This window comes from Acomys minous (genome assembly GCF_964271855.1).
Source record: "Acomys minous genome assembly, chromosome: 4".
In the NCBI taxonomy this organism is placed as follows: domain Eukaryota; kingdom Metazoa; phylum Chordata; class Mammalia; order Rodentia; family Muridae; genus Acomys; species Acomys minous.
In genome coordinates this window covers 18,627,715-18,652,703 of record NC_140486.1, presented here as the reverse complement: position 1 = coordinate 18,652,703, position 24,989 = coordinate 18,627,715, and the positions used below count along the sequence as shown (strand labels likewise).

At 41.2% G+C, this 24,989-nt stretch overlaps 1 protein-coding gene across 19 annotated transcripts in view; it reads left to right on the top strand.

The window, feature by feature from the left end:
• Positions 1–24,989, top strand: part of TCF4 (transcription factor 4) — a 341,209-nt gene that overhangs the window by 204,394 nt on the left and 111,826 nt on the right. For 15 of the 19 annotated variants that reach the window (XM_084780519.1, XM_084780533.1, XM_084780534.1 and 12 more), the window contains 2 exons: positions 13,150–13,279; positions 13,709–13,758. In XM_084780519.1, the coding sequence (XP_084636645.1) occupies positions 13,150–13,279; positions 13,709–13,758 (180 nt within the window). The remainder of the gene's footprint in view (positions 1–13,149; positions 13,280–13,708; positions 13,759–24,989) is intronic. The other 4 variants (XM_084780539.1, XM_084780536.1, XM_084780526.1 and 1 more) reach the window with 1 other exon arrangement.

The following is a 24,989-nucleotide window of genomic DNA, read 5'->3' as shown; positions in this document are numbered from 1 at the left end:
CGCTTATAGTTTCTCCTTGTATTTTACATTTAGTCTTCTTGAACGTGTGAGATAGCTCTCAGACCCTGTCTCCCCGGAAGTGGTAAGTGATTGGACTCCCCTGGCGTGCTTCTTTGTACCTTTTTTTTTTCTTTTGCGTATCCATAAGTGAGTTGTACATTGAGCTATGGTTGATCCTTGGCGCCTAGACCACAATCTTAAGCTTACTAAAGAAATGACCGTGTGTGTTGCCTGAAACCTAAAAACACGGGTAGAGCAGTGCATCTAGTGACAGTAGTGAAGGTTCCACCAAACAGTAGGAGTCTCAATCTTGCTTAAACTGTGCAAGTCTTTTCCAGGTACCATGATTTCCTCAACTCCTTCACCTAGTATTGGCTGCTCAGGTAAAGGAGTAGTTGCAAGTCGTGTGTGTGTGTGTGTGTGTGTGTGTGTGTGTGTGTGTGTGTGTGTGATCAGAAAGAGGGAGGACAGCAAGATTTGTGTGGGCTTGATTTGAGCTGGTATAACAGTAAATAAACTCATACAGACACACATACACACATACACACACATACACACACACACACTTGATGCTGTGTGACTGTTGTGATATTCTTTTTTAATCTGCACTGTAAGCACAATGCAGGAGAAAGAGTTTGTATGTGGCCATGTAAATTCTGCATGTGCCGGAGTTTCCCTGATCTCTAAAATTGAGCAGGGCTGGGCCTGCTTATCATTTGGAAGGGGAAAGGCACTTTCATAGGTCACACTGCCGTATTTAGAACTATTGGGGCATAATTAGTTCAGACTTTCAGAAGTACTGATACTTTCTGAGGTTAATACAGTGCCTGTATACAGCGTATGGACATCGTACCCCAGCAGAGTTTTAGGCAGGTTCTATGAATTAAATAGGTATTATTTCCACAACTAATCTTGCGAATAAGCATATTTAGTTAGATAGAAGGCAAACAAGAAGGCCTTCCTATCTGGTCATGATTTATTACAAAGCTACAAGCAGTTACCTGAGCTCCGAGGTTATTAGAAGTAAGGAAAAGAGACTGTGGACCTTCTCATTAACAAATGAACATGTAGTCATCTTAAAAATTAATAATCAAATGTCACAAACAGATTTTAAGGCCATCACATAGCTCACATTTTATTTCACTCAAAGGGGACAAAGAAATATAGTGTCTACTTCTGTAATTGCCTTGACCTTCAGGCTGTTGTCTATCAGAGCCTGTTTAAGTTGAAAGCTGGAAGTCCTCTATGAGATATAGTACCTAGAGAGGAGTCTTCTAGAGCACCCCCCCATTGCATCTGTATTCTGCCACCGTGCCCTCTAATCACCTTCACCCCACAGCAACTTGGATACTTACCTAGTGCAGCTATAGGAAATGTCCAAATATGGTCATTAAGGGAGTGGCCACCATAAAAAGGGAACCCAACCCTGGAGGTGTCTGTATATCTGTCAGTTCTAGCCCTTAATGTGCATAGATATGCTGTAAATGAGGACAGAATTCATATATGGAGAACAAATATGAGCGTTTAGCTTTTGTGTTTTAAGACAGGCCTAGTAAGTGGGGCCTGGTAGCGTAGACCGGTACTGTCAACTACTTGGGAGTCTGAGGCAGGAGGATTGCAAGCTCAGTGGCCGCTTGGGGTTACAGAGCTCAGGGCTACCCTGGGCAAATGTTGTCCTGTCTCAAAACGCAAAATAAAACAAGCTGAAGGTGTGTCATTAGTAGAGTGTGTGCCTTGCACACACATGGCCCTAGGTTCAATCTCCCATCCTGTAAAGAAAATAAACAAGTGGAATCAAGCAGCATGCCCTTGTGTGGGCATGCTTGTGTGCTTGTGTGTAACTACCTATATCTAGCTCGCCGTTAATATTTCAGATCTACTTCCAGGACACTTGCAGAGTCTACATTCTTCAAACTTCTCCTGACTTATTTTCCTGTGTCTGAACTTCTTCTGGCTTTACTTTCGGTTTGAACTCAACTCCAAGTCATCAGCTTACTTTTATGCGAGTCCTTTTCTGGGACATGTTTTGTGTGGAAAAGATCAAGGTGTTTGTTTCTTTTAAAAACTGATACATGAAATTATTTCTGCCTTTTGGAAGTGTGTGTTCTGCAGGATCTTTTTGTGGATTCTGTTCAACTGGCTTGTGAACTAGTTCAGCAAGTCAGTGCCACATGCTCAATATCTAAATATATTTATAATGAGGTATTATGTGAACACGTAATAAAAATATACCTGTCCTACATCCTTGGGGAGAGAAAGAGAATATTTATATATGCAAACACTCTGCAGTTCCTCTAAGAACCCTTAAAAATCCCCATCTTTTTCTAACTGTAAAGTTGTCTGCTTGGGGGTTGATGTTTTTTTTTGTTTGTTTGTTTTTGTTTTTCATTGTCTTTCTTATGAGGCTAAGGGCTCCTTAGGACGTTAGTTATACACAGGAGTGTTGGGTAAATGAAATGACTTTTTGCTAGTTACCCTACTAAGCACAGCTTTTGTGGAACCAGTGACTTCTTTAAGGAGTGTTTGTAGGGAGGGGCACGTTCTGGGGTTCAGAACGTGAGGGTGAAATGCATTGCTGGAGATAGGTCCTCAGCACTGAATCTCGCTGGTAGTGTAGTGCACGAACGGCAGAAGGGGAGGCTTCCGAGCGTGATTTCAGGACAAGCATGAGGTAATTGTTAAAAATTTCGTTTGCGGTATTACCAGGAGCTGCGTGAATCCAAGAGATGTAATTACTATCAGTGAAATGACACAATTTGGTTGTTCATTGCTTTTCAAATAGTTTTCAAGTAATCTTGGGTGGGTAGTTAACTTCATTCTACCTCAGGCCACCTCGTCTGTAAAGTGGGATTAATAAGATTCTCCCCTCAAGGAGGTGTGAAAATGAAATGGGTTACTGTAGCTAAGAGAGCTCGAACTACAGTGAGTTCTGTGTATGTACTTGCTGCTCTTTGTCTGACTGCCATCATTTATAGAGTGACATCATCGTTATTGCAAAGTAGCTCCAACATCTGGCTGTAATCCCAAGGCATTGTGATAAGGGAATGGTGCTAGGGCCCAGGGCAGAGCAAATGACTACCCTAAGGGTCTCAAGAAATCCCAAGGAGAGGATGTTTGATTTTCATCTCCAGTCTTGTTTTTGAGTCGTTTTTCTAATGCAGAGTGGGAAGGCTGGTCCTTCGAGGAGAGGGCTTGGCTCTTGTAAAGCTAAGCTACAGAAGTGGGGCTTAGGAAGGTGGTTGGGAGAACACAGACTCCTTGTGCTTAGGCCATCTTTAGGGAAGGCCACCGACTAAGTGTTCTGTTTCCTCCGGGCCTGCCACAGTCAACGGCATGTAGCAAAGGCTGAGCCTTTCTCAGTTGTCCGACTGGAACAGGAGGAACTGAAAGGTGCGTTAGCAGTAAGCTGGCTTTGGGAATGTAGTGAGGTTGAAGGCTTGTGAGCTCTGAAGGATTTTGTACTTGAGGAAATGGACTCAGCTTTGAGCTGTAGAAGCCTTTTGTGTTTGCGGTGTCTGAGCAGTCTAGGAAGGGCAGAGGCAACCCAGAGAGAGCTTGATGACTTTACCACACATGAGGAAATACTTCAGAACTTTGTCTCAAGTTGCCTTCATGTTCCCATTTGTTTCAGAAGTCTGCTATAGTCACTTCTCTGGCTTTGTTTCTAAGCCAACTTGATTTTAATAATCAAGAAAGTAGACCCCAACGGCTAGGTATCTAAGATGTCAGAGCAACCAGGGAGAACAACTTCTTTACTAGCTGGTTCAAAATCTCCCAGACTGTTTTGTATGCTGTATTCCTGTGGGTAACCGCCCTTCCTTCTCTTTGGTTTTTCAAGCCTTGGCTGTACTAGTCTCACTTTGTAGACCATGTTGGCCTTAAACTCACAGAGATCCACCTGCCTCTGCCTCCAGAGTACTGGGATTACAGGCATGTACCACCATCTTTGGTTTAATCATCCTCTTAAAACGCCTCCCCAAGCTGGGTTTAGCGGCTCACAACTTTAATCCCAGCACTTGGGAGGCAGAGCCAAGAGGACTTCTGTGAGTTCAAGGCCAGCCTAGCCTACATCCTGAGTCTTAGGACAGCCAGGGCTGTGTAAAGAGAACCTGTCTCAAAAAATAAGACAAAATAAATCTTCACAAAGCCCTGAATTTTACTTGCTGTCTGTGTCCCTCTCTCCTGTGGTCTGCACCTAGGTGGGGCCTACATTTCTCCATCTGTCCAACTCTCTCAAGAACTTGGCCTCTTTGTGAGTGATGGACCATCTAACAACTATACCTGTTGGTGGAAATCTATTCATTTTCATTACACAAATCATGTCTAAAAATAGAGGCCAACAGTCATACATGTGATTTTTGTAAAGCAGATAGCTTATGGCTTCATATACGTTGCCAGCTCTGATTCTTCACCTATACTTAGGTGGACTGAGAGGATAACCAGGAAGCAAAAGAACTTTTGTAGAAACATTGTGGTGAGACTTTTGTGCATTAGGCACCACATTTAGATTTTGAGTGATGCTCATCTGATACGGGAGGAGAAAAATCTCTGGATGAGACTGCAAATGGAAGTGCAGGGACTATGTGTCCACTGACATAGGGACAGAGAACCATGTTCATAACAGTAATGGTTGAAATCCTATAAGCATATCCCCTGGCTAGTTAATTAACTAAATCAGTTGACATTTGCTTCCGGCATACTGTGTGCCAGGACCCACTGTCTCAGATGCTAAAGTCACAGAGACAAGGGAGTTGACTTTCTGCCTTGAGGGACCACACAGTGGCAAGAAATCATAAAGGTCAATTTTCTAAGCAATTTGTATTGTCTGGGCAGTTCTCCTATGACCGTGTCCCAGTGTGATCATCCTACCATGTGCCAGATTGTCCCAGAGCTTGATACCCACTCAGACTGTATATCCAGGTTACTCGGGGCCTAGCGGCACTCACATGTAGCCCGGCTAGAGTCCACTGTCTTAGACGATTCTTCTGTAGGAAGAAGAGAGCTACTTCCAAAGTCAGGGTTCCATAGTAGTAGGTCGTAGCGCCAACTAATGATGAGGGGCTTGGGGAAGATAGAACACAGAAATGATGGGCATAAAGGGCAGGCATACATGTTAATGTGAAGTCAGACTGACCCCGCTGCTTGCTAGCCATGGGGTGTTGGTCAGGACATGTCACCCCTCTCATTGTCCCCATTGGTACATTGGAAGCTACATAATCTGCCATGTCCAATATCTAAAGGATCTCTGGCTGGGATTGTTATTATTAGTGCCAACAATAGAAATGACTAGAGGAATGGATTTGTGTTCTCTCTCTCTCTCTCTCTCTCTCTCTCTCTCTCTCTCTCTCTCTTTCTCTCTTTTTCTCTCTCTGTCTCCTTGACCAATAAAACAGCTTTGCATTTGGTTCAGTGCTGAGGATCATCTGCTTTAACATATCTCCATGCTAGGCACTATAGGGGCCAAACCTTGAATAACTTAAGTCATTTCCTCCTCTGACAAGCAGATCAATAAGCTCTGCCACCATGCCCCACATTCACGATCAGAGGGGATGCTAGGAGGCTGTATGTGGTTTGGAAAGGACAGAAGGAATTTTAGGGTGAGTTGAAGACTCCATTGGACAGGTTACTCCTGGGCCTGATAGTCTCAATTTCCTCATGGTGTGGTGTGAGCTTGTCACCCTATTTCATGGGGGCATCTTATTGTCACGTTATACTTTAGTGGTAGCTTGCAGAGTTGGCCATTAGGCTATCAAAGTGAGCACCCTTGAAGGTTCATGAAGGAGACCCCGTCCCCTGTTCCCTGAGAAGCTAGTCCCATAAAAATAGATTTTCTCTACCCTTGCCCAGAGAGACAAACATTTACAATAACCTTGAAGTAGAATTCTCCCCGTCCAGTCCAGTAAGACAAAGTCTGACATGTGACAGATTGATGCTCTTGTGTTTTACTTAAATAGCAATGTGGTCAAGCGAACTTCTCAGCGTGTTTGTTAGAGCCATGTCTTTGCAGGAGTGGTGCTAATTCCCATGGATATTTATAGGTCATATCAGCATTTTCCTATTTTACTTTGGTACATTATTGCTAATAAGCATATTAAGGCACATACTGTTTGTATGCGATTGAATGATTATATATAAAAATTATAAAGTAGATGAACTTTCTGACCTGGCAGGTGAAAAAGAAAATACTCTTCTTAAATTCTGTATAGTTTACGTAAGAATTTCAAAGTCATATTTTCTTTTGTGTTACTGGTTGCTTTGATGCCTTCCCCCTCCCCTATCAGGACTTGCACCTCCTAACAACCAAATTAACCCTCTTTTTAATATGTAATAGATTGCTGGGCTTCCAGAATTAATTTTCATGAACCATAGACAAACATCCTCATTCTTCCATCCTGTAGCCTATAGTGAATATAATAAATAAAGGTTGTTGTTGTTGTTGAATTTGAGAAGTAGTAATCAAATAGTTGGAGGTATAAATCTCATCAATCCTTGGGCAGTTATAATTTCTATAAAAAGTACATGAAGTTTTACTTGACTATTACTGCACTATACATTAAGTTACAGTTACCATAGCAACCTTTGTATTGCATTATAATATTTATATTTAAATGTAAGGTGTTTTGTTTCTTTATAAGGAAAGACAATGTATTAGAAATTTGACGTGTTTGGTGAAATCTAATCACTGCTAAAATTTTGTTCAAGGTCACTTGAATTCTTTAGGAGTTATGCAAATTCCCAACCAAAACTGTGAGGTTTGTTTGTTTATATCATGAGAGAAGAAAAATTTAAAAAATGAATTATTAAATACACAGTTACCAAATGGACACTATTGGCTTTGAAAAGGAAAAATAATCGGACCATCCTTATTGTCATCTGTCAGTGTCATGTCCCACGCAGTAAGTTAGACTTCTGCTTATCTTACTGTATATGACGTATGGAGTTCTATTGCATGGCAAACATTTCTTATTCAGGTACAATCAACAGACTGACTTTAAGTCATTTTACATTTTGTACTTAGTTAAGTTAGCAACAATTTACTTCTCTGTTGGGAAAATAAAATCTCATGAATTGCTGAAGAAATCCTAGTGGCATTTTGAGGAAGTAGCCACTGACTCTCAAACTCTGAAATTGCTAGCCAATTTCTTTATTCAGTATGGGGAGCCTTTACTAATTTCTTTTTGCCAGTGTGGCCCAAGGCCATGAGGCTGTCATTGTTTATGTGGATTCCCATACTTAACCCCTTTTTATCGTGATGTTTCAAATTTGCTAGCACAGTGTGGTTCTTTATCTGAAAGTGGAGAGAGGCTCTAAGGGTCGTTCTCAGCATTGGATGATGCTTTTAAGTCATAGTCAGCAATTATAACAGTGCTGTGCTGAAGGGCAGAGGAAGGTCACTCCCAATAACTCTGATAAAGCATTCATTCGTTAGTCCCCTTTACCGAGGAGAGGGTAGTTGTAGGCCAGCAGTCTATATGCCTTTTAGCTCAGGTTCTATGCAGAACTCACTGGTCCTTGTCATCTTTTCTTGCTATGCTTGAGTTCCTCCCTGCCTCCTTCCCTCCCCCCTTCCTTTCTCCCTCCCTGGCTTCTTTCCTTCCTCATTCCCTGCCACCCACCTCTCTCTCTTCCTTCCTTCCTTCCTTCCTTCCTTCCTTCCTTCCTTCTGTCTTCCCATCTTTCCTTTATTGTAGTAAAGTGTGACCTTGTTGCCTGGCATATACTAGGCAACCACTGAGCTAGATCACCAGCTCTTTTTTATTTTTTATTTTGAGACACAATCTTGCTAAGTTGCCCCTGTTGGCCTTGCACTGACTCTATAGCCCAAGCAGTCCCTGATGTTATAATCTTTCTACCACAGTCTCCCAAATACCTGGGGTTATACAACTGTCTCATCAGGCCCAGCTTGAACTTTATTTCTGATTTTCTATGGAATACAGCGTGCACTATACATTTAATATCCACTATATTTTGAAATGTGTAAAATTTCTTAAAAGAAACTACTTGTAATCTCAATAATTTGTATTTTTCTGCCACATAGCAACTGTCTCAGCCCCTGGTTATCTCTGCCATCCCATCTTTCTAAATTTTTTCAAGCTCTCTTGTGCTTAAACCAAGCCCAGGACAGAAATCAAAGTAAGCTGTAACAGTGCCTTTCTGGACCTTCAGGGACCAGGGATAAAGATAGTCTAAGTTGTGACCTTCAGTTGTGAGCTTTGAAGTTCAGAAGTGGACAGGTGGAATTACCGTGTTCTTCATTGCCCTGTGGTGCAAGATATATTCGAGGTTGCCGAGTAAGTGCGAACAGCAGCAAAATTACGGCCCCCTCCTGCTACCAAGTAAGTCAGCAATGGCCCTTCTGTGGTCAAAATGGCAAATTCAGCAGCAGCTATTCGACAGGGATTTGCAAAAACTTCCCCATGGCTGTTAGGAATCTTGTTCAGCAGTGTCTTTGAAAACCTAATTCTGTGCAGAATTAGCCATGTAGCTATGACCTCAGCTGTGATCACGTGTTTTAAGCACATGGACTTTGTAATTTTTCTCCACGTCCACTTTGCCCCCAGTGCTGCAGAGTCTATCAGGTACCTGCATAGTTAGCCAGCGTTCGCAAGGTTTTATAGCCGTGCTGAATTTTATTTCCATATTAAGATAACAAATCCTCGCCTTCATGGAATCAGTTTGCCATACAAAGCCCCTATACATCACTTGAGTCTGTGATGGGAGAATAGAACCGCAGCTGTGTGAGGGCTAGAATACCCAAACATGAATCAGACTTGCACACATTTGGCAAAAGTTCAGAAAAGAAGCTTAATCTGGTTTCATCTGAGACTGCCTTCCTCTGTTCCACAGCATCTCCCTCGCCCCACCCCCAAGATGTTGTGTCTGATATCGGATCACAGCGTAACGGTAATGACGCAAAAGCTGAGAGAGCCTGAAAAAAAAATTAAGGGGCACATTTTCCCCCTTGAGATTTCTTAACCCCCACTTCTCTTTTTGCCTCCCCAGGTCCCACCTCTGAAATTCATGGCCATTCACCTATTAAATAAATTAATCATATGCCCAAAAGCAGTGCGTACAGCTCTGTGATCTCACTCATATCTATAATTAAGGGTAAATATAATCTTCCTTTTTAGAAATGAACCACCCACCCATTACACTTAAAGTGCTGACTGAAATGGAATAATAGTTCGGAGCAAGATGATTTTAGTTTAACAAGGAAAAAAAGTTGATAATTTAAGCTTCGTGCAGTTACTTCTATTTTTGATTGCCATTCAGTTATAAATCTAATTTGAGATATAAGCTGCTTCCCTGTTGCCCGAGTTTAATTCATGGTTTTCATCCTTAGCTGCATAAGCGTAGCTTAGTAATTGATCAAGGAGCGAAGGCTCTCAGCTCCCACGTGGAATAAGGGCCGGGCTTAGATGATTTTAGAAGGAGAGTCTGCAAGTTGAGACGAGCTACGAAACAAACAACAGTTCGATTGCCTCGACCCTCCCGGAATCTTGACGTGGTGTATGACTTGGTGTGTGAATACCTATGTCACGCGTGGCTCTCTGCTGGAGAGTGAGCTGCAGTGAGTGACTGCCCGATCAGTTAAGCTTAGGGAACAAAGTCAGTACATTTTATTCTTTAGTTTGCATTTTAAGGCTTGCTATTGTTTGCCTTTGGAGGAGAAAAAGGGGAAGGGCTTTTCTCACCACATGTGGACAGTTGAGCAGAATCACAAGCATGGCTCTAAGATTTACTCGTTAGCTGTGCAAAGCCCCACATCTTGTTTCCAGTGTTTCCTGGCTGATTGGGGCAACTTAGCACTGTGGGTCCAGAATAAGCACAGATCACAGGTGTCACAGTGTTAAAGCAAGCAAGCAAGCAAACAAACAAACAAACAAGGCAGCTTTTAAACTTAACTTCCATGAAACAAGTTTGTTTTTCAAGCTGTACATACTTGAAAGTAATTTTATAAACAGAGCAGTGCCTTATCTTTTATATGTACTTTTAATTTAATTTGCCTTCATTAAACGCCACTGACTTTTAAACATTCATGTGCCCAAGTATTTCAGCAGTGGAAATTATTTTTCATCTTTCTCATCACTACAGAGGGTTAAGTATCTGTGACATGAAGACCAAACAATAGTAAATAGTCATTGTTCATTTTACAAGTAGACACTACAATAAGAGCACATATATTTTTATCTTCATTTTCCCTGTGGGGGTGATTAAGGCCTCACTAACTGAGGAAATGTTTATTTTTGTTTCTTTAGAAGAATGAGTCCATTGTCCAAGTGAAAGAGAAAAGGGAACAAACAGGTCTAAAAGACAGATGTAGGGATGGGCTTTGGTTTTTGTGGTGGAAGGGCTTGCCAGGGGTCTGTAGTTGGAGTGCTCGGTGGCCTCTGCTACTGTCACTCCACAGAGTTCATGTGGCTGCCTAGAAGAACTGGAGGCTGCTTTGCTTATGACTGGCCCACAGGAAGATTTGCTTTGACAGCCACGGCCAGTTAGCTGTGGTATCATCTTTTTTTTTCCCCCCCTCCACAGCTCTATTGTGAATGCTCCTATAACCCAGATCAGCTAGCTGGTGTGTGGTCATGTTGACCTACTATGTAGATTTTCTTCTGTGGAACTGAAACCTTTGCAACCAGGACCAATAGGAATCCACCAGTGGTTAGGCCGGTTGACAAGGAAAGCAAGCAGGAGGAGAGATGATGGCTCAGTGGTGAGAGCACTGGTTGCTCTTCCAGAGAACCCAAGTTCAGTTCTGAGCACCCACATGGTAGTTCACAACTGTGTGTAACTTGAGTTCCAGGGGATCTGACACCGTTACATAGGCAAACACCAGTGTACATAGGCAAACACCAGTGTACATAAAACAAACAAATAAATCTTTAAAAAGAGAGAGAAGTGAATATTTCAGAATACTTGTTCAACCTTTTCCTGAGGATTTGAAATATATTTGGGGGGGAAAAAAGAGAAAAGGAGAAATAAGAGTAATGGTTGCCAATACAGTGTCAGTGCTATTGGCAGATATAGCTAGTCTTATTTCATGGGTCATAAATGATGTAGCCTAATGGAAGACCATTTGCCTAGAATGCAGGAGGCTCATCATTCTGTAAAATAGTAACAACAATGACAATATATTGTTGTTTTAAAACTACAAAGATACAGTTGTAGATTTATGGAGACGGTGACTAAACACCATCCACACCTTTATCAGTGGAGATTTCAAAAAAAAAAAATTACCTTGGATTAAGTTTTAAATAAATATAGGCTTTGTCCATAAGAATTTTGAGTGAAATTTCAGTTTGAGATTCTCAATTTTCGAATACCTAAAATGACTTAAGAGAATGTTTGTGATGTTATACCCTAAACTCTGCATTCCGTACAAAGGTTAGTTGTAATGAGCTTGGTGCTTTAGTTTGCCATTATTAATACTTCTGCATTTTCTGAAAGTTCTAGGAAGGTGAGAGCTGAGGGTTGCTGATCTGGCAGTGATCTGCTTTTCATCCATTGCGGATGACGCTAGGGTGGCTAGCAAGGAGCTGACTGTTCCGTAATATGTTTTCACTCCTAGAATCTCTTCTTCAGTCTTCTTAAAAGTAATGTTTATTATGTATCCCTTGAAAGAGTCAGTCGTAAGCTGGAAGCAGCGAAGACAGGCATGCCAGTGGCTGATTATCCTGTTATATATTGCTCACCAATAGGCACAGAAATCCCCCCACCATAGCCAGCCAGCTCTCTGTATGATATTTAGTTATATAGTGGTGGCTAGGAGAGCTTTGAATTTTTGATTTCCCAGCTTATGGGTCATATTTGACCAACTGCTTTCACTGGAAGACATGCCACTTTGTTGAGCTATTTAGGAATCAAAAAGACTGTCTTAATTTAAAACAAGGGCCCTTTGTTTTAGGTGGTGACTGCCTTGTGAAATTTTTCAGTTCTCAGCGGGTTAACCAGGGAACAGGGGCAGAGTCATAATTGGCCCATTTAGAGTATTTTGCATGTGAATAGTGTGTTAGTGAAGCATCCCTAAGTCTGTTGTGAGTGACATGGTGATTAGAATTTAGATTAGGGAAAACACATTCTGTACTTTATCAAGGACAGTAATTAGTTCAGTCAGTAAAAGTTGATTACAAGTAACGATAAAGTTAGATTTTTTAGTACTTAATTTTAAAATTTCTTTATTAAATAGCAAATTTGTCCTTAATATAAATGGTACTATCTACACTTGCTTTATTGCCTATCAGAATAATTAAAAGAACAATGTATTCAATGCAGAGTATAATCAGGCCGTTTATATACTGTGGGTAAGTTGCTATGTAGCTTTTAGAAAATGTAATATTATATAATCTGTCTTATGTCATCATTTTTGGGAAGTTTAGCAATTTGTCACACTGTGATAACTTAATGATGTTGGTGGGAATGCTGTGTGGTTCAGGTAAATGCTGAATCTGGGGATTTGTTGCTGTTTCTTCAAGAGAGCGCCAGATCTGCTCCCGTTTTACACAGGATGCCTACTTTTGCCATAAGCTTGAAAGTTTGCCCTGGGCTTGGAATTTCTTCTCCACTCAGCTGTCATTCTGCTCTTGGTGGGTGCCCTGCAAAGTCTTGGATGACCAGGACGTGTGCTGTGGAGAGTGGACTGTCCAACCCCACCCCCGGTGTCTGCAGCTGAGGGAAGTTGTCTGTGTTTTAAAAAACTGAGATTCATGGTGGTTCTTTCGAACAAGGGTGTGACTAGTTAGTTCCCAGACAGGAGCCAAACTATGGGGAAAGGAAACATCCCTCTTAAAGAAATGACATTTTCTTATGAAATTAAAGTGTTTGTCATCTGAAATGATTTTTAAAAAAATTTTGGTTTAAGGCGGTACCATCTTCCTTCTCCTAAGTAAAGGGTTAAAAATACTGAACATGATAATATTATCCTCAAAGGCTTTGACTTTTTGGCAATTGTTTTGGTAATTGTCTTAGCTCAGAAATGCTGTTTTTATTTGTGTGCGTGTGCACGTGTGTGTGTGTGTGTGTGTGTGTGTGTGTGTGTGTATGTATGTATGTGTGTGTTTTGTTTTGTTTTGCTCCACTCACACTCAGGGTGTGAGGTGGTGAATTCGAAAACTTAAACTTCTGTATTTGTTTTTGTTTGTCTCCTTCCAGCAGAGTCTCCTGGGAGGGGACATGGATATGGGCAATCCAGGAACCCTTTCGCCCACCAAACCCGGCTCCCAGTACTATCAGTATTCAAGCAATAACGCACGGCGGAGGCCTCTTCACAGTAGTGCCATGGGTAAGGCCCTCTTCTGTTTGAATACCTGGAGTCTTTATTAAGCTACTTTGCCCCAAAAGCCTCATCCCAAAACATTTGACTCAATCCTCAGCTTAGTGCCTCTCCCATCCCCCAGGGGGACATGGCAGTAAATCACACAGCAAGGTAACTTTTTAAATGTTCGCTTGTTTCGGTGAGTCACTTGACTGCACACACAATAAACCTGTGTTTTAAAACACAAAGCAGTCACAGGTAGATCCATTCCCCTCATTTTCCCCAGCAAAGCAGTGAATAAAAGGTGAATAGGGTGAGCGAGCTAGGGTGTCTGTAAATGAGCGCCTGCTCTAAGCTCAGTAGCAACTTGGTTTGGATAATCTTTTCCTTTGGAAAACTGGACACGTGGGAGCTCACGGCTTCTTCGTTTGTTTGTTTGTTTGTTTGTTTTTCCAGAGGTGCAGACAAAGAAAGTCCGAAAAGTTCCTCCAGGTTTGCCCTCTTCAGTAAGTACTGCCTGGTTTTGCTTCGTACTTTGTCCGTTATGTTCTGCTTGGTGTCAGTAGAAGGCGAATGAAGTCAGTGAGGTTCCATGCGCCCAGAGCTGCTGCGTGCGCATCTAGGATGTGGTGGACGTGGGAGTGGCCAGCTACGTGACCCTTGCTGCGGTGATTAGTAGCCCCTGCGGGAAGGCTGAGGGCCTGTGTTGGTAGTCAGCAAGTTAAGCTCCAAGGAGAGCCTTGAAAAGGTGCCTCAAGTTGCAGAGCTTTACCTGGATGGGGCTGTGGAGAGCGAGCACGAGTATTAGTTTCATGTGTTGGTTAAATTCTTTGTCAGTACAGTATTATGATGATTTATGGATTTGCATGCGAAAGGAGATTTGTGGAGCGGATTTAGGGGAAATTTACATGGGTTTCAGCCCAGGGTGCAGGGAGAATGTCTCTATTTTCTGAAGAGGTTGATGAATAAGAGATGCAGAGGTGGTCACTGTTTGCTCTGGAGTGCTAGGTGAGGACAGAAGAATCCGGCTATAACTAAAGCATTCTGGGCATTTTTAATACCTGGAGCTGTGTGGGGGTGCTGCCCTGATACCCCAGGTCGCAGGTCGCAGGCCCTAGTTTAGGAAAGGTTGGTTGTAATTACAGGAAATTCACAACTCATTGGTTTGCGTTTATGCATTTGTAAATTATAGGTCCTAGGAAGTATTTAATTTGTTCATAACTAATCGATTGCTAGTAATTTTCTTCTTACGTAAAATTAAAATAATATTTCCTCTCTTCCCATTTCCTTCTTTTTTTTCGTTTTTCCATCCACTGTTGTACATGTAAAGACATTTTTAACTTAATCATTTAGTATGTTAAAAAGGAAATGGCTAATGGGCCTTGAAAGTTCTTACACTTTAAGACAAAATTATATTTAGATTTCTGAAAATGTTATTGCCAATCAGTGCTCTCATTGGTTTTATTTCATTTTTAGTAAATTACAAGAATAATGGGGTTTTGCACATGTGCTAGATTAACCCACACCTGTGGGCTTGACTTGATTTCAGTGCAGCTCATCCAACAAATTATTAAATGAATATATCAGAATACGTCTTATCCAAAAAAAAACCTCACAAATTTTGTATGCTGATTATCAGACTTGATAATGTTGAAGAAGCACCACAAAATTAGCCATAAATATGGAAAAATATTGTGTAAATAAAACTGCCAATGGCATATAAAATAGTCATTTTAGAATATCAATATGTCACTTAAAACTGTACCATGTTGCCATTACTTGAGTTTCTATATTTTATTGAAATTGGCTGTGTTTGGAGGCATATTTTAATCTCAAAGTTAGTGGTAGAATTGATGTAGATAAAATTTGGGATTTTAATAGTTTTAACAATGGCTTCAAAGGATAAAGTGCTTGAAGGTGTTTACATTTTAAATGTACCTTAACCCTGATAATATTAAGTACATTAAAAAGGAGGCTGCGAAAGCTAAGCTTACCTCTTCCCATCTATGCCTCGGGTTAAGATGAACTTTGGAATTTTGTTATTGTTTGTTTGTTTGTTTGTTTTTTGTTATTGTTTTCACTGCAAAAATTGTAGAAATCTTCACAATTTCTTAGGAGTTACCTGAAGTGGCTAATTATCAGTAACTTCTCTTAACTCATAAATATTTAAGTACAAATATAAATATTTCTCTTTAATTATCTGGTCTCTACAAAACCTTTTTCAATAGTTTTTTTTTTATTGCTGTTAATGGTACATCAAATTACACTATGCTAAGAAAACAGAAAATCTTTCTTCTATCACATGAAAGTTAGAAATTGGAAATTTGTTTATATTATTCAAGTTTTGGCTTTTGTGGACAGTCAGTTTAGGATTAACTCTTTTGAGAGAACTCTTCATGGCTAAATGTATTAATGGTCCTAGGGGATGCATTGAATGTCTTTGAAAGATAAAAAACAGGAAAGTTCAGTTAAGGTTTAAACAGAAAGAATAACATAAATTTGAGTAACTTTGGATTCCAGTCACCACTTTATTAGATAGTTCTAGAAAATATCAGTTCTCTTTCAGTTGTAATTTACTTAGTGGTGTACACTAGCTTTGTTGTATTTTATTACAGACAATGAGATCCCAAGCCTTGCCACCATTAACAAAAAAAGCATATATTTTTACTTGATTTCAGGAAACCGTCTGTGCTAGACGTTGTAGCACTTTGGCTCCAGTAGGTCTAGATTTCTATATTTTTAGATCTCTGTCTCCCTTATTCTTTTTTTTTTAAGTTAAAATAAAATTATGCGACGTGTCTGATACAACACACTTCTAAACTTGTTTTAACATATTCTCCAGTATTTGTGTAACAGATAATAAAAGACTGAGTTAGCTTTCTCTTACAGCGATTAGATTAAGGCCATCTACGTTCACTTGGTTACATATTCACCACGATAAATAGTAATAAATCTACCCACAATCCTCTGTGTCTGCTCATCCTCCACCACCACCCCCCCCCAGTGACGTGGCCCCTCTCCCTTTTTCACAGATAAACAGAGGAACATGGTACAGTGTGGTATCCCAGAGTCACAGATTCTGATACAGCTGTGAGAAAGAGGTGGACTTCCCTGGCTGTCATGGGCTGCCTCTTCCAGGCTATCTGGGTCAAGGAGGTGGAGAAAATTGCCTGGCTTTGTTTAAAAGCTCTGCTTTGCCTACAGAGAGAGGGAAGAGGAGGGAGGGGCAGAGATGGGAGGGCAGGGAGAGGGGGAAGGGAGGAAGGGAGGAGGAACGGGGGGGGGGGGGTGCGAAGAAAGAGACAGACAGAGAGACAGAGACAGAGAGACACAGAGAGAGATACTTGGCCCAATTTCACGTCATAGTTTTAGTAGGAGAGGTGATCGTGCATTTTTACTATGTGGCACAGCTGGAGACCTTGAGCCACAGTGATGGTTTGACACAAGATGGTATAAGAATCACACACAAAGATTACAGTCTTTAGAACCACCGAGGAAGAGAAGACAGGTCTTCTGGAGTGATGACTAGGGTACTTTGGTTAAGGGAAGACGGTGGGAAATGATACTCATTCAGAGAGCCCCACTTCCTGCTGTAGAAGGTTGGCTTGGTTTCTTTGCACACCTTATTGCATTGTCCCTTCAACCACGTCCCACTATCTCACAGCCTTTCTCTGCTGAAGGGGCTTAGGTAATAAAGTTGCGCCAGTGCTTGATGGCACCGGCCATCTTGCGTTTGAACCCTGTGGATCTACATGTGAATTTCTGGTCTGCATCTTGATTTTCTACTTTTAAATCATATATATATATATATTTGTGCATGTGTGTGTGTGTGTGAGAGAGAGAGAGAGAGAGAGAGAGAGAGAGAGAGAGAGAGAGAGAGAGAGAGAGAGATATCTTGGCACTTTGCAGCAAGTTTCTTGGTTGTGAAGAGCCTAATAATAATCATCTACACTCAGTTGTGTATTTACTCAAAGAAAAATGCACCATATTAAATTACAGCTTAGGAAAAATGATCCATGGTTTTTTTTTTTTACTAGATATTAACATGATAGAATTAAAATCTGGAAAGTAACAATCTTCAAGTGAACTGTTTAAAAAATATTATTGTCAAATGCACAGAAAATAAAAAGGGAGCAGATGTCATTTGGAAATTTTATTGTACTCACTAACATGTAAACATACAAAGCCTCGATCATCCTATTGATATTAGGTATGTTTTTTTTCCAGAAGTGTGAAGAGTGACAGCTTCATATTTCAGACAGTTGTGGAGTTGGTCTCCAGTTTAATTGCAAACCTCCCTATAGGCTCACGCAGGCTTTCTGGAACACTATAAGATTCTGGAAATACAAAGGTTTACCCTAAGAGCTATTTCATGGCCTCTGTCATATCCAGTGAGATTTTCGCAAACTGAATTTTTCAGTAAAATCTAATTTCCATGTTAAATTGTAATTTTGCTTTATTTATTTATGTTTAATTCAGGAGGAGCTGGCAAGCTGTAAGTGGTCAGAGATAATTTTGGATGCATGGGTCCTGAGGAAAATATTCTAAAATAAGATTGGAGCATCTCCAAGAAAATTTGAGGCATGATTGGTTCCTTAGGTGGATTTGAGAAAATAAAACCATAACGTGCTTTTGATACCATTTGATGCCCCCAAGGAATGGGAATTCTTATGTAAAATAAAATCTTTCAGCTTGGAGTTAACTATATTTTATATAGGAATTGTCAGATATATTTGTGAAAGTAAATAGTAATAATAGTGTTTATTTTTCTAGATTTTTATCACATAAAAATTTTAAAGGTTTTAAATATACCATTGAATCCATACTCCAAAGTATTTTGGATTTTTTTTTCTCCTCAGATGCTTGAAGAAATCTCCAATGATTTCTCAAGAGAAACTGGTAACTAATAGAAGCCCAGAAGTTATATGGTTGAAAAGCACAGAATTTAAGACACGTAGGCCCTCATGACTTTCAGTGGTTGTCTCAGGAAATCATAGACGCATTGTTCTGTATCTCACGGTGCATTTTCATGTCAAAACATATTAACCTGAGCAGTAATACATACCCTTTTTAATATGATTGTGGCGGTATTAAACGTATCGTGACTAAGTTGACTATCAGCCACCTGGGCATGGGTTTGTATCGGGAATTCTAGAAGCAGCCAGTTGTGTGGTGGGAGAGAATAAAAGGTGTCTTCAAGGTCCTTTCTTGGAGTGATATGCACAGTTGTAAGGGCTTACATCAAAATAGCACATCAGCTCATAGAATAAATTGTGAACCTAGTGTGCTCATATCCTAGCTAAAGATACTAAAATTACAGAAGTGAAGCCAATAAATTATGAAAATAATAAAGGAAGGAAGAAGATGAGGGCAATGCAGTTAAACCATGCAAATATGACCAGAAATATTCACTCAGTTTATCCAGCATTATAACAACACTGGGGATACTGTGGAAACTGAGAAAATATTCATCACTAAGTATTTATTTTTCCATGCAGTGTATCCAGAATTCACTAATCCAGACTTCAGCTTTAAGTTCAATAATGTGTTTTTTTTTTTTTTTTTTGGTCTGGAAACCAATCTCATCCTCTCCATTGCTTTTAGAGGCTGAGTAAAAAGTTACGTTTTATATGTGATTCCAGAATATAAAATAAATACAGGAGGATATTCTTTGCATTGGGGACTCCTTATTCCAGAAGGCACACAAAGGAAACATGCACCGTTTGGCGTTAGGCATTCTAGTCTCCCTGAAGTTTCCTAAAAGATCTCTGTATTGTTCTGAATTTCAGAATAATCCTTGCAACTTTGGAGCACAATCTTTCCCCCTCTTCAAAAGACTTCCGGTGTGCATATTTTAAATATAAAGGGAAAAAGAAATGTAAGGGACAGGGAGACAAAAATAAAGGCTCACTGTAGAGGGCAGATGGGGTATCTGTCTACTCAGAGGTTATCTTGGCAAATTAAAAAGTCGTAAATCTCGGAGCCTCCAAGGAAATCAGACCGTTTCATCCCTCTTGCCCAAGGAGTGGTGGGAGGACTGTCGGGTTTTTCTTCTCAGCTGCCTCTCTGAAGGTAGGCGTGACATGTTATGCCCTGGCCCCTCCCCAGTGTGTGTGATTATTTGCAATCAAGTTTCCCGGTCCAATGTCAGTCCAATGTCACCTATTAAGGTTCGCCAGGCCCTCCTCTAAGAGCTCGGCAGCCAGAAGAATGCATCTGTGCTCACGTGTTAAGAAAGGACAAACATTTTAGGGAACTCTTATTTTGTACTTTCTTTTCTCACTTTCACTGAAGAGTGTAAGTTGGTGTGAAAATGTGAACTCTTCGTGGTTTAATTACAGAAATCTAAGAACTGACTGCAAGAAAGAAAATGGTCCCAGGACTTTTATGTATTTTGCTATTATAATCCTTGTTTTGAGGCATCTGGCTTCTCTATGGATTTCTTGTTTCTGGACATACATAGATGAGGGTAGGGCATTTGGTTGGAAGCCATTCCTTTCTAGCTATTAAAAGTTCACTGACTGAAGCAGTTCTTATAAAGGAAAACAATTCCCTATTCCAGTTAGTGACAATTTCTGCGTATCCAAGATGAGTTTTCCTTCATTCACAGAATTTGAAAGTTTTATTTTGAAGTGATAAATCAGAGATAGACCTTAGGGTGCTAAATACAATTTGGAAGTGCTGGTGGTTCTAAAAGAATGAGGAATTTCATCAAAAAGAGCAAAGTTGTATTTTCCTAAGGCAAAATAACTGTAGCAAGGCTGCTGACAGACACCTGCTTTGCTTCTGTTTAAAAGTAAATTGCACTGAATTTTAAGCCTGTATTTCAAAGGAGTAGCCTGGCTCTGTACTGTCCAGGGCATGTTTGTGTAGCCACTGTGTTTCTTTTCAAAGAGCAGGAACTTTCATAAAATGCAGGCAAATCCTGGAGTTTGAAATACTCGATTATTTCATCTCAGAACAGTAACATGATAAGGATCGTGCGTTCAGTTTCAAAGCTGCCGCATAGGCTCAGCATGCCCGCCCGGCTTTCACTTGAGCGTACACGCCCTCTTCAGAGAAGTTAAGGTACTGCAGGTGTTTCTCCATGTGCCACCTCAGAGCTGAAAACTGGGATGAGCTAAATTCTGCCCAGGTGCCTAGATTTCAGTCCAAAACGAATGAACCGGAAAGCTGTATCTTTGCAAAAGAATACATTTTAAAAAAAAATCTCAGCATCGTAGAAACACTACCCTGCTAACTGAAAGCTGAAGAATAATTCGATGTGTTACTTAGACGGGAAGTTGATTACTTCCAGGGCACTCAGAAGAGATTCTGGGCGTGTGAAGAAGATTCACTAAATGGTAGAAGAGAAAAATAGGGGCAAGCTTCGGCTTTGCGGACCTGTCTTCAAAGGCATCTGTGGGGAAATGTCTTGGTGCACTGCCATGTTGGTGCTGACCGAAGGGCACTTCCTTGTTAAGCATAGATTCATAGCAGAAAGATGTATTTTCCCAGAAAAAAATGACCCTCATAATACATCCAGTCATGAAAATTAGTAGCGTTCATCACATACACGTACACACACACAAAAAAAAATCTGCATCACTTGCTGTTACCATTTAGAGATTTTTAGAAAACCGCTGTTTTGGAACAATTATTTTGATATCATCTGTGAAAGAGTATCTGCCTGCCTGTAGCATCCTCCTCCCTCCCAGCCCGTATCATTCTAAATATGCCTCCTGGATTATACTTATAATAATATTGTAATGGCTTTCATTCTCCCGATCGGCACGGTGTATCATTATATCATTAGCTGCTATGAGAAAGCGGCTTCAAGAGGTGGCTGAGTCTTAGCTGTAATGTTTTCAAGTAACCCTGTTTGGGGAATTGGGCCATTGCACAGGTGCCCAGGTGTGCTAACACAGGGCTCAATAATATTTTCTGGTTTGCTCATTATGAGACACACTTGGAGGCACAAAATAATTCAATAACAAGGAGTGTAGAAAGCCCAGGCTGCTGTTTGAACAAACTTTAGTGACTTGAAATATTAAGAGAAGAGAATCAAAGCGTGACTGAGATAGCACAGGGCACTCAGCACATTTCTCAGTACACGGAAGCAGAGAGCAAGTGCTCGTGCCTTGGTTCATCCTCATCACTGGAAGAGAAAATAAACAAATTTCAGTCACTGCTGTACCAGTTGAAAATAGGATCTGAAGTAGCGATGGATTCTGCCACCTAACACCCAGGCATATACTTTCTGAGTAAATTTTTATTCTGAGAAACTTATGCGTCCCTCACACAGCACCTTGACAAGAAGTTTATTTGTATAGGTACATATCTATCTATCTATCTATCTATCTATCTATCTATCTATCTCTATATAGATATAGATATATAGATAATGATCCATATTATCTATGGTATCATAGATATATGGGCAAAATGAAATGAAATTCAGTGCATTTACTATAGGTTGAAATAGTTAGGATTTGTAAAACTCAGATCACAAGAGGCAATTATTGTATAAACAAACCCAATTTGTTTTCCCTTCAGTGAATCACGGGGACATGTTGGAGGACACCTGAGAACTGGGGGGCTCCCGACAGGAGGGGAAGGGAAACGCACATTCACGTACATTGTCATCCTTCCCGTTGGTGCCCGCCTTTCACTTATATTTTGTCAGATTCACTTTTCCACCGAACTAAAGACTAGAGGTCCCACGCAGGGTTATATGTGACTTGGTTTTCAGTGTCACCTCATTGGTTCTTTGTTCTTTATGGAATTTGGTATGGTGTGACTGACATTTATGCATTGCTGGCCTTTTAAGGAAGTCTTGTATTAAGAAAAACCAAATCCCTCATATAACATCACACAGCTAGACTTCTGTCCCTTTAATCTTCTTACTGTCCCCTTAGTCACCCTGCATGTGCCTTGGCCTGCCCCATATGCATTCTGCACGACACCTCTGCAGGTGTCGTACACGCCTATTTCCATGGACTAAGTCTTGGTATAACAGGGTGGAGCCTGATGGGAGTACCAGCCCCTCCCTAACTCACTGCTGGATTTACTCTACTCAGCGCTCTGGTTAGATCACAAGCCTGTACATAGTGCCTGTGAGAACAACAAGATGGCAGTGTACACAAAGCAGCCCCCCCACCCCACACAGGTGTACGTACTGCATGAAATCATGTAACCCTACAGAACTCAGATGGTGAGTGGAACTGTTTACGTCTGGGTAAAGAAGCTAAGGCACGAAGAAGGGAAGAGCGTTGGCCAGCCATGCAGCTTGTGTGTGGCAGAGCTGCACTTGAGATCAGCACAGGCTGTAAGTAAGTTCCTGTGCTCCCCCCCCCCGCCCCCCCCCGTCGCTGCCTACCAGTATTCAGCACCCTCTGCCGTACAAAAACAAAAAAGCTCTCTGCACCAAGATTATAGTTATCTTAAATGGCATCTGGCAAGGGTTAGGGATGTGCCTCAATAGTAAAGTACTTGCCTAGTGTGCACAGGGCCCCCAAATTTGATCACCAGCCAGCCATCACTGCCTTAAAGGCATCTGCCTACCCAGATTAAATTAAAGTGTCAAGGCTTTCACCTCCCTGGAGACTGACCTATGCCTTCATGTGGTCCTGTACACAGCCTCTGTGGAGTAGCCCCATGGGGAAAGCCAGGCACCCAGGAGAGCAGTTTTCTGAAACAGAGACAAGGTGGCAGAGGGATGGAGTTGACCAGCAAGCTTACCTGGAGTTCGCTTTCTAGCTACACTTGCCACATCAGTGCAGTAGCTCGCCTGTGGTATCATTGTTCCGTGTTGAACTGGACATTTCAGCAACAAGTTCGCTACCTTCCTTTTAGCATGTGAGGTTAAATAATCTGGCAGGGCGGCGGAGGTCAGAGCAAGTCACACCAGAGCAGAGACTCAGCACGAAGGACAGTGCCCAGCATGGATCACTTGCTATTATCGTTTTAGGGTTGCTGCAGATGTTCTTTGGGTCCCCTTGTCTTGGCCTTGTGAGGCCTTCAGTCAGCCTTCTGCAATCCAGAGCCGTACGGCTCTGCACAGGTGCTATCAGAAGTACAGTGAATAGGACAGGAGGCCAAGATGCCCACCGAGTTCCTTCCCTATTTTGCGGTGCCAGCTTTTGTCTGTGTCTCAGTCAGCCCTGCCTCTAATTAACTGAGAGGTACACGCTCTTTCTCTCATAGTAGGTTAGTGCTATTCTCGAATCTGTCCGAAATTTGTTTCCTCCTGAGTGGTGCACAGGCCACCTTTGCAGGTGTGTCTCCCATTAGCCAGCCCAAGTGAAGACTGTGGCCTGGCCTTTATGCATCTGACTAAGTAAAGGTGTGGACCAGCTGTGTCTTGGTGGCTGCCTTGGCTTGTAGGAAGCTGAGTTGAGTGTCTTCGGGACAGTTCTGTCACATTTCTGACATTAAATATGTCTATATATTTGTACAGACATTTTTTAAGGCAAAGCTGAATAATTGCTGGATTCCAGCCTTTGCTGTATTGTTGTATGTGTCTCAATGCCACTGTTGAATTCTAAAAAGAAAAAGTAATTTTGCTCATCACCAATGGGAAGCTAAAAAACAGTTACAAATAAAACAAGAGCTGGTTAGTGAACTCTTCTTGCTTTTCAAGGATAAAAGAAATCTACAGGTGCTGGCGGCTGGGAGGAGCCTGGGCTCAGACATTCCAAGATGAATGCTTTTCCTGGGATTTTAATTTTGTGGAAAACAAAAACCAAAAAAACAGGCAGCAAGTTCAATTCCTCAGGAAAGGTCCATGGCTGGTGCGCTCCAACCAATTGAGTGTTTGTTCTTCAGAAAAGTGATGAGTCCAGGTTAGCTGCTCCCTCTTTTGGAGCCTTTGCCACCTTGGGGGATTACAAAGGATATTGGCTTTCTCCAAACTTCATTGTAGTTTGGCTTTTCATGGAGAATTCTCCCTGGGAGTGCGTGGCTTGCGCTCCTCCCCAAAATGATCCCCGTTTGTTCAGCAACACCGAACTTCTCCACGCGCACTTCATTTATGATTCTGATGAGACTGTTTTTTTCAGGAAACACACATTTCACTTTTTGACCCAGGAGCATCTGCTAGGATTTTTTTTTTTAATACTACTTTGGCATTCTGAAAGTGTTAATGTCTTTCATATCTGTTTAATGCTATTTAGGGATATTTATGATCACCTCTTGGTTACTTGGGGTAAAGTATGTCGCAATTTTTTTTTAAACAGACAGGAAAGCATTCACATGAGGAAACAGATTGCTTTAAACATGTGCTTCCTGTGACAGTAAAAAGAACAAATTAGATTTAACACTGTGTAATGAATGCAGAAATGTGTACATTTAAGCTTTTAAAAGCTTTGTGTTCAGTTTCGGTCAAAACAAAAAGTGAGTCACCTGGAAAAAAAAATCAAAGAAGCCCCTAGTGTCCTCAGTCTTCTGCAGCGCCCAGCAGTTGCACCTCTCACCTTAGGTTCCCTGAGAACTCACAAAACAGCATGGTGGTGCTCAGGATGGCAAGAGAAAAGGACCAAGGCATTCTGCGGTTGTGCGAGGTTAGGTTCTGGTCCTGTGCATTTCATGTAGAGACACCCAGCATGTCTTAGGAGAAGATTTTGCTACTGTCTTGCCCCCCCCTCCCCGCCTCCCTTCATAAGCAACGAACAAACAAACACCCCTTTCTTTCAGACCCAAATATGCTACTTCTCATGTAAGAAAAAGAAGAAAACCTGATACTCACTTGCCAACATTT